At 36.9% G+C, this 10,434-nt stretch overlaps 2 protein-coding genes across 4 annotated transcripts in view; both read left to right on the top strand.

Annotated features, from left to right (window-relative positions):
* Positions 1-3,788: 3,788 nt before the first annotated feature.
* LOC105042635 (NAC domain-containing protein 22) lies at positions 3,789-5,589 on the top strand. Its single transcript, XM_073256815.1, has 3 exons — positions 3,789-4,017; positions 4,134-4,423; positions 4,924-5,589. Exons 1-3 carry the CDS (start codon positions 3,852-3,854, stop codon positions 5,296-5,298), a joined length of 831 nt encoding a protein of 276 aa, XP_073112916.1. The 5' UTR covers positions 3,789-3,851; the 3' UTR covers positions 5,299-5,589.
* A 1,224-nt stretch (positions 5,590-6,813) lies between these two features.
* Positions 6,814-10,434, top strand: part of LOC114914126 (uncharacterized) — a 60,666-nt gene continuing 57,045 nt past the window's right edge. For 2 of the 3 annotated variants that reach the window (XR_012141053.1, XM_073256814.1), the window contains exons 1-2: positions 6,814-6,952; positions 7,426-7,531. The gene's annotated coding sequence lies outside the window, so the exon portion shown is untranslated. Of the gene's footprint in view, positions 6,953-7,425; positions 7,532-9,925; positions 10,035-10,434 lie in introns of all 3 variants that reach the window. The other variant, XR_012141052.1, reaches the window with a different exon arrangement.

Genomic DNA, 10,434 nt, shown 5'->3' with positions numbered 1-10,434 from the left:
AAATTATTTATTATAGTAACTATATTAATTTTTAAGGTGCCATGGAACTTTAATATCTATTTGCTAACCAAAAGAAAAAAAAAATGCTTTAAGTAATAGGAAATGATAATACATTTGTACCATCAAAAAAAAATGATAATATGCTATCAAAATTGTTATCATATAATATTCTTAATTTATAAATCATTTCTTTTGATTTTTTGTATAAATAATATAATAAATTTTAAATTTTAAATTTACTATAAATATAAAAATAAATTTATAAAATTATGATATAATAATGTTATTATCATCATAAAATATGATATTATTATTTTAGTATACTAAATGGAAGTACTATATTATAATAGTATTGTGGAATAAAAATATTATATTATTATAGCATGATTATTATACTATACTATACTAATAATGATGATGATAACAAGGTATTATTATAATATAATATGATATAATATGATTATAATAATAATATATTATATTATATTACTATCAAATATTATTATTATAAGGTGCTGTTGACTTATAAATTATTTCTTAAAAATCTTGTTTCTAGGACTTAAACTGAGGTGTCCCATCTAAAAGAAATGCTGTTTGGTGCATTTCAAGTAGAACTTTTACCTAAAAGCTCCTATTTAGAGCTTTTACCTAATAGACTTTTTTCGATTTTTGGAGGAACAAGAACCCTATTTTAACATTTTTACCAAATACCTCAAAATAAAATCTAAGAGAGTTTCTCTCTCTCCGAGAACTACCTTTTGATTCTCCAAAAGCAATACCAAGTGAAGCCTTAACCAGCCAGACAAGTTGGATGGGACATCATGCTCATAATCCAGAAAGACGAATGAGGAGGACTGCCATACTAGATGATAATACACCAACTCCATCCAGCTGATGAAGCTCAAAGTACTTGGGATGGTGATTGTAATGCAGCCAGAGTCCTCAATGCCCTTCCCATTTGGCTTGAAGTGAATTCAGCTACAACGGTTACCTCACAATCCTTTCCTAACCAGCTGCATGAGCTAGCGCAACTGAACTCTTGGATCTGTAAAGAATCATAGGAAGCTTTGTCCCCTTTTCCTATGGGTTGGGGAGGAGTTGGAGGCCATTAATTCTTATATAGTCAAACTAGAAAGATTATGCTTTGATTCCAAATGCTTGACAGGTGGTTACAATTAAAAGTCTTAAATATTCATGAAATGTTGTGTTCAAATTATTCATATTTTTTGACATTAGATTGTTATAAATGGTAAGGTTTATCGGTATATGTGGCCTATCATGCATTAGCAGATTTCCTGAGCCATTTTAACATGAAGCTTTGCTATATTAAGAGGCTAACTAATTTGCTGTTATATCTAATATGAGATAAAACAGATCAACTTTCTTATAGGTTATTCCAGTACCTGCAATTATCTATGTTTTAGTTAATTAAAAGTTAACTTGAATTCTTGAAACCCTCCTTGTTCTTAAAATTTGTTTAATGTCCGTAACCCTATTCTCTTACGATCTTATCAAATCTTTTCTTTCTTATTTCTTCTAAATCTATATTATATATATTAAAATAGAGACATCAGCCTGCCACATATTTTTTTTTCCAATGCACCATCTGTCACATATGTCCACGAGGCAGCATTTTTTTTTTTTTTTTGCTTCGAACCTTCTGCCTCTTGCCTTCCATTCTTCCCCTATTCTACTCGTAACTTCTGAACTCATATTGCCTCCATTATCACCATCAATCTCGGAATCTATCCACCAAAAATGGTCAAAGATGAGGAGGAGGAGGAGAGGGCACGGTGGAGGGTGGCACGAGTGAGATGGAGGACATAGTCAGGGTCAGCAAGGTGGATGGTGTGGTCAATCTAGAGAGAGACAGCAATGATTGAGAGGTTGAGGGAGGTGCAGAGGTGGGAGAGAGAGAGCACCAATTGAAAAAATCGGGGCGGTGGGGAGGTCGAGGATGAGGATGGTATAGAGGTCGTCAAGCTTTTCAGTTTTTTCTTGCAAAAGTCCAACGATCACGAGAGTGACGGACGTGGCTGATGAGCTTTATCGCATCCGCAATGCCTACTTCCCCAAGGGCCTAACAGAGAAGATCTAAATAATATGTATGACTAGTCCAATTAGGAAAGGTTTATGTTGTTGTAGTGCAAGTATTTGATAATGTATTATTGATTCAGTTGTAGAAGGTTTATGTCATTGTAGTGCAAGTATTTGATAATATATGTGACTAATCCGGTTGAGAAAGTGCTGACTTCGATTGATGAGAAGAAGCTGACTTTGGCATCCCATGCATCGTATGGAATTATAAGCTAATTAAACAATAAATCAGTAAGATGTTAACCTTCGACTTAGTTGATCAATGTTGAAATGACACCATAAGTAGGGTGACTAGCACTCTGTTAATTGATCAGTCTATCCATCTAATTAAGCAAAATTAATACCTGGTTACATGTTTGGTTGCTATTTTACTTGCAGTTCTCGCATTGCTAGCAGTTACATTTAATCTCTTGCACACAATTAGACCTGTCTTATCACATGGTTATGCCTATTCTAGATGAAAATCTTTACATGTTCTGCACGCTAACGTGCAGGCCAGAGATTGATCATAAAATTGTCATCCAAACTAGAGGAAATAAATTATTTTAGTCAAATATGGATTAAACATAAAATTGCAGTCCATCCAACCAGTGGAACTCAATTTTGTCTTCCATCTTCCAAATTTTTCATAAAAAAATAAATCTATCTTCTAAATTTGTGCAGTTGATTGCCAAAAAAGAAAAAAAAAAAAAAAAAAAAGTTGACCTCAATGTTTGATCATAGAGAACTTATTGTACCATCACATGATATAGAACACAAATATCATTCGTACATAACCTTGTGAACCATGTCTTATTAACTCTTAATAATTATGCATGTATCATTGGGAATCAGTAACATCACATATTAAATCCATTTGAAGATTGGATTCTCTTAAGTTTGATTCCCCCCTTTTTCCTTAATTAGACAAACGAATAACAAATACAAATTAAGAACTAGAAAACTCTCTCCGAACATCTGAACAGCCAATACAAGATTAGCCTAATGTCAATTTGCTGCCGAAGAAGAAGGCAAAAAACTTAAGTGGATAACTTAGTTAATTGCTAGAGAGTAAGATTTGGCCGACTACTACACTTCCAGGAAGCCAGCATCACCGTAAATCCACAAATGAGGCTGGTCAAAAATAATATCCTTACATTATTCTCTCAATATATTAATTAAATCCCTGCAGTCCACCAGTGCTGCTTCTAAAGCAACCGGCAAGCATGCACATTTGGACCCTTCACATCTCCTCCCAAACGCCACTGTCACGCCACATCATCCTTAATTACCCCATCATCCATGTAATAATTTTTCTAAGACCACCTCAGCCTTCGCTAACCCCGTCACCCGTGCACGAAATATGATGCACCACTGCTCCCCCTGGGACAAGCCATTCAAAACAAAAACTAATCCTTATCCGTACCCTCAAATAACCTTAACTAATAATTAATTAATCGTCATTTGTTCCATGGTTTGAAAGAGTCAGTTCTTTAGGCTTAATAAAAATCAGAAAAAACAACTAAGAAGGTGAGGGAAACCCCACAGCTCCTTCCTCCCTCTCCTCCCTGTCCTTCTCCTTTGTGGGGTTGGGACTCTCATGACTCATCAGAGTCCACCCAATTTGTTCTCTTGTCCACAATAAAAATAAAGACGTGTGGGCCCATGCATCATTCTCCCATGACCTTTTCCTCATCCTCCCTTATATGAACACTTGGAGCCTCTGCCGAAGGGAATCACAAGGGAAAGACCGAGCTGAGCTAACTTTGTGTATAATGGAGGGAAGCGGATCAGAGCTGGACCTCCCCGGATTCCGGTTCCACCCCACCGAAGAGGAGCTCCTCGACTTCTATCTCCGGCGTGTGGTCTTCGGCAAGAAGCTCAACTTCGACATCATCGGCACCCTCAATCTCTACCGCCACGATCCCTGGGAACTCCCAGGTACGTACATATAATATATTCTATCTCTAACAAATATATATATATTTTTTTTTCTTCTCTCTTTTTCTTTTTCTTCTTAAGTTATAAGTCTTATTTTGGTGATTTTTATGTGGCAGGGTTGGCGAAGATAGGGGAGAGGGAGTGGTATTTTTTCGTGCCGAGGGACAGGAAGAGTGGGAACGGGGGGAGGCCGAATCGGACGACGGAGAGGGGGTTCTGGAAGGCGACCGGGTCGGACCGGCAGATCCGGAGCGCGGCGGACCCCAAGCGCCTCATCGGCCTCAAGAAGACGCTCGTCTTCTACCAGGGCCGGGCCCCACGCGGCACCAAGACCGACTGGGTCATGAACGAGTATCGCCTCCCCGACGCCCCCCATCCCATCCCCAACTCCATCCCTCCTCCCAAGGTACCACCACTACCACATACTATACATCCATACACACGTATGTGCATAAATCCATATAAATATATGCATGTATGTGTATATATGTATCAATTCTATATGTATCTAGGTTAATAGTACTCTTAATATTTTTAATAAAAAATAAGGGAAGACATGAGGTCAACCCCAAAGAAGACCACCGAAGTTTTTGTCTGGTTGGAGAGGGGTCAACATGGGCCCAACCGTTTGACTTGGAAAAACACCTTATCAAAGTAAATTAGCCTGCCTGAATTTTCCAAGGCATGGTTCAGGTCTTAAAACAAAGGTTGGCACCAGGCAGTCATAGTACTGTAAACATGTACCGTTAGAATGCATGCAATGCATCTGAAAAGAAACAGCAATAAAATTCCTTAGAAAATAGATGATGGAATGCTTTGTTATGCTCGAGTCTTTATTGAAACTGAAGAGAGAAATAAGGTTATTTGATGGTAGAAGTAAGATGGTTATGCGGCCGAAATGTGCAGGAGGATATAGTATTGTGCAAAATCTATAGGAAGGCAACATCATTGAAGGAGTTGGAGCAGAGAGCAGCCATGGAAGAAGACACGAGAGCGTCGCAAGGCTGCATGTACATGTCCATGGCGGACAATGCGTCGTCCGATGATCAGGAGAATTATCCGAGTTCATCGATGCCTTTGGACCATGGAGATCCAAAGGAGATGAAAGTAGAGGTGCAGAAGGAGGTGGAAGTCACATCCACTTCCGTTCGCCAAGTTAATCTCCCAGAGCTTCAGGTTCCAAAGTACAGCTTGGATTGGATGCAGGATCCTTTCTCCACTCAGATGCGTAGCCCGTGGCTAGACCAATGGTCTCCATATGCCAACTTACTCAACTTCTAAATGCTCAGCCGCTCAGAAATTTGTGCATAAAGGAGGATTGGATCAGCTCGTCAGCTGAAATAAATCCTAGTTAATGGCGGGGCAAAACATACATATCAGCATGTATCAAAAGGCTGGAGTTTGCAGATATTTGTTTTTTATTTTTTCTTTCTCCCTCTTTTTTTTTTCTTTTTCCATCAAGAGATGGCTAGGGTGACAGCTCTCTCTTATTTCTCAAGGAGCAGGGATAAAAAAAGACTGAGTTATCTTTTCGTTGTTGATGTTATTATGTGAATAAACACGTTGTTACAACTGGTGGTTTTGTGTTTTGGTGTTGCCTTGAAGGATTTATATATATAGCTGAGGGACTCGTCTATCTGTTGGGAACCATGTACTGCTTAATTACCAAAAAACAACAGTTTCTCAATCAGGATAGGTAGTTTAGTTCAATAATATAACCATCCAACATTGGTAACAAGTGAGTCATCATGCGTTCAAGGTGCAAATATATGCATTGCATTGCGTATTAGATCTACTTTGTTGGATATTTCATGCATTCCAAAGCATGGCAATGGTTGTTGGATGATCAGATCAAATATGTATACCCTGTGCACAGAATCGGTTTAGGTGGCAACGTATACCGATCACAATCCCCTCTTAGATGTGGAACACATGGATATGAAAGAAATCCAACATTGATCAAAAAAAATTAAATTAAATTAGTTGGGTCTAAGAAATGATTAGTGCCAAAGATGAGGTGGATATGATTGGATGATTAGTTGCAAAATTAGGCATGCAATTGGCCTCCCTCCATGCATAGTTGGCCTTACAAGAGGATAATGACTTTTTTCGCTAGCTACTTTCATCATTTTCCATCTTCTTCTTCCTCCTCTTTGTTTCCCCCCTTGAAGTAGCAACTGCTTGGAATCTTCTATGATGAAATGTGCTACAGACCAATAGCACCTAGCACGCTCATATGTTATTATGATACATCCTGCATTAAACTTTATTCTTTTTAATCCAATTGGCACCAATATTTCTCGATAAAACACAGTCACCTCTTAGTTAACAAAATTGCACGAGCAAACATATTTCTTCCTAAAATATACACTAATGCCAAAGAAAAAGTTATTAGAAATTTTTACTAGATTTTTATTCAGAAAATAAACATATTTTATGTCTATTAGCGACAAGTGGAAGCTAATGATTAAACCGACAAGAAGGAAGAAACACCTTCAACCTAATCAACTCAAATATCTTTAAAAAAAATAGAAAACTGAAAAATTATTTCCGAATAGTAGGGTCTAAGTCCTATTTTCTCCATTAGTTAATAATTAAAATTGACTTACAAGTCTTTATCTATACCAATGAGATCGTCCTTGTAACACCCCAATTCGGCCAGCCTAAAATGGGCTGGACCAAGCTGCCCCACATGCCTTGCATGCATTATAGAGAAGAAGACTCCTAATAGGAGTCTTCCTCTTCCCTATTTCTGCTGAGAATAAGATCGTCGAAATTTGAGTGGACCCTTAGGATTCCTCTACAAAAAGGTCATCCCTCTCCTTAGGCATCCCACCACCAAAAAGGATCCCCCATCACCACTGATTTTGAGAGATTTTTCAGATTTTCCATCAAGGATTTCATCGATCCATCATTGATACCTCACTGGAATGAAGTAAGGATCACTCATACTTCTTCTCCTCTCTTTTTTGGTTCCTAGGTTGTCCCTATTGCTCCAATTTAGGCTAGCCAGTCATTGTGTTTTCTTTGAAACATAATCTTTTCTATTTTTTATTTTCTTTTCTTCTACACTGCCACCAGCCACCATTGTGATCAGATTGCCAGGGTCAGTGCTACTATTGCTGCCATGCTACCAGGGGTCACCACTAGTGGAGTGGCTAGCCCAAAAGCCCTCTCTTTGAGGGAAAAAAAGGGGTTTTCTCTCTCTTCCCCTTGTTTTCTCTTTCTTTCTCTCTCTTGCTCACTCTCCTTTTTTTCTATCACCTTTTTCTCTTTCTCTACCTAGTCTAGGGGACTCAATAGATGGTCCAAAGTTTCTACTCAATGAACCCCAATTTGACCCTAATAGAGTGTTCTGAGTTGTCAAGTATCATCTCATGTTTCTAATAATTGGATCTGGTTTTATAGGAGAGTAGCTATCTAAGTAAGAAGATATTGAGCAGGGTTCTACACATCCCGTTTCATAGATCCTGTGTAGGCAGGTGACTATTCTGGATGGGTTGTTGGCATAAGAGTAAGAAATTTTATATACGCACTTCCATGATTATAAATATTTTATACACACATGTATGTATGATATGCTAATGATCAAGATAGAGGAGATAAATAGATTTTTCTATATTTTAATCATATATGCTTGTGATTGATTGTATATCGATGCATATATTAGTATAACTAATATTTGCATAATCGAACTAATGGATGTAGTGTTCTAGATTAATCACAATATATAGATTGCCCCATCGTGGGCAGAAAACGTGATACATATCGATTGCCTTGTCATGGATGGCAAACACGATAATTATCAATTGCTCCATCATGGATGGAAAATATGACCATAGTTAGTCTAAAGCCAAAAATAAAAAGAATTGATATATATATATATATATATATATGGATGTGAACTTAATTGAATGAATAAGGACTTTGGGCTGCTATCATTATCCCCGATTGCCCCATATCATGGGCTGAAAATGTAGCACTATTGATTGCCCAATCATAGCTAGAAAATATGACACTTATTGATTGCCTCATCACGTGCAAGAAACAAGACCTAGATTTAGCCCAAAATTATAAAGATAACTGATCATGGATCCGAATGAGGTTAAAGAGAATCTGAATGATAAGTTACCTAAACACTAATGGAGATTTATCATATATTGTATGATATATCACTCTTGAATGGATGACTATTATTGATATTTGATTTACATACACACACACACCCCATTTTATTCGAGCATTGTTGATGGTTTGTGATTTCATAATGTATACATATTGATTATTTGCTACTTTCAAATTTATATTATTATGTTATTGTGGATGTGTGTGGATTCTTACTATATTGTAAAGGTCACACTACCCCTTCTTTTTTTATTTTCAGAGTTGCAGAATGTTTAATACTTAGCTATGGTTTTGAATTGTGGTGAGAGGATTGGGAGGATTATTGATACCAGTCTAGAGATTGAATTTTTTAATCGTACAAGTTTTGTTATTTGTTATGAATTGAGGTCATTATTGTTCACTAATATTGAGGTTGTAACAAATTTTTGGGCCATGTATATTCTCTAGGGCATTATCCAAGGGAGTGTGTGACCAATATCACGTAGCCAATTCAAATGATGGATTTAAGACATAATAGAAATGGTATCAGAGCTTAAGATTATAATCACAAGAGATATAACAGAAGTGACAAAAATGATATCAGGGCATATATTTAAGATTGCTCGAGACTATGATATATAGAAATGATTTGGCATACAATGAGTGTAGAAGGCTAGATCTTTTATGTCTCAAGATATGATTCATGGGGTCTGACCTAGTGTTGAGTTATTTTGGATCTTCTTAATTTTTGATGCAGAGTAACATTTTGATCGAAAGTTATTTAGTAAACCTAGATAACTTTGGTGGGCTTAGATTAGAGTGCGCAATGAAAGTGTTGTGGGTTAAGTCATTTTGAATCTTGTCAAAAGTATTGATTCTAATTTGGAAGGTGTTATGATTGAGATTTTGATTTGATTTTTCCAATCAAAAAGGCTATTTGAAGCTCAAGGATGAGATAAGGATTGTATACCCTCAAAGTTTGGGCTATAAGATATATTAATTTTGAGAATAAAATTATTTTAAACAAGATAAAATGTAATACCCCAATTGGACCAGCCTAAAGTGGGTTGGACCAATGTAATACTCTAGTTTGGCCAGCCTAAAGTAGGCTGGACTAGGTCGCTGCACATGCCTTATAGGGACGATAGGGAGGAAGACTCATGATATGAGTCTTTGTTAGTCCCGATTTTGATAGGAATTGAGTCACCAAAATTCAATTGGAGCTCTAGGGCTCCTCTATAAAAAGAAGTCATCCCTCTCCTTAGGCATCCCACCACCAAAAATATCCTCCATTACTTTCGATTTTGAGGGATTTTTTTAGATTTTTTGTCAAGAATTTTGTTGAGCCACCACTAATACCTCATTGGAGACAAAATAAGGATCACTCATTCTTCTTTTCTCTTTTTCAATTCCTTGACCATCCATATCGCTCAGATTTAGGCTAGCAAATTGCTAAACTTTTCTTTGAAATAGGGTCTATCCTATTTTTTGTTTCCTTTTCTTTTACACCTTGCTAATCACCAACCGTAATTGGGTTGTCGAGGGCTGCCACTGCCTCCAAGGATCGCTACCATTGGGGTGGTTGGCCTAAAAGCCCTTTCTTTTAAGAAGGACATAGGGGTTTTCTCTCTTTTCTCTTTGTTCTCTCTTTCTCTTGCTCTCTCTCCTCTCTTTCTCTACCCAATCCAAGGCACTAGTGGGCAGTCCAAACTTTCTACTCAATGAACCCTGATTTGACCTCAATAGAGTTTCTAAGTTGTTGAGTATCATCTTCTATTTCTAATGATTGGATTTGATTCTATAGGGGAGCAATTGTCCAAGCAAGAAAATGTCGCGAGCGGGGTTCTGCACACCCTAGTTCATAGATTGCAATGTAGGAAAGTGACTATTCAATTTGGGTTGTCAATATAGAGGTAAGAATCCTTATACACTCACCTGCATGCTTATAAATATTTTATACAAACATATATGTATGATATGCTAATCATCGATATAAATAAGATGCATGGTTTTCTCTATGTTTTAATCATATATGCTTGTAATTAATAGTATGATGGATGCATATATTAGTATAATTGATATTTGTATAATCAGACTGATAGATGTGATGCTCTGGATTAACCACATTATATAAATGGGCCCATCACGGGCAGCAAACGTGACATTTGTCGATTACCCCATCATGAGTAGAAAAATATGACATTTATCAATTGTTCTGCCACAAGCAAAAAACATGATTGTGGTTAGTCTAAAGTTGGAAATAAAAAGAATTGATATATGTGAAGTAGACTTGATTGAATGAAGGACTTTAGG

This window comes from Elaeis guineensis, chromosome 4 (assembly GCF_000442705.2).
Source record: "Elaeis guineensis isolate ETL-2024a chromosome 4, EG11, whole genome shotgun sequence".
NCBI classification, from domain to species: domain Eukaryota; kingdom Viridiplantae; phylum Streptophyta; class Magnoliopsida; order Arecales; family Arecaceae; genus Elaeis; species Elaeis guineensis.
The sequence above is the reverse complement of the archived record's forward strand: the minus strand, read 5'-3'. Positions and strand labels throughout refer to the sequence as shown.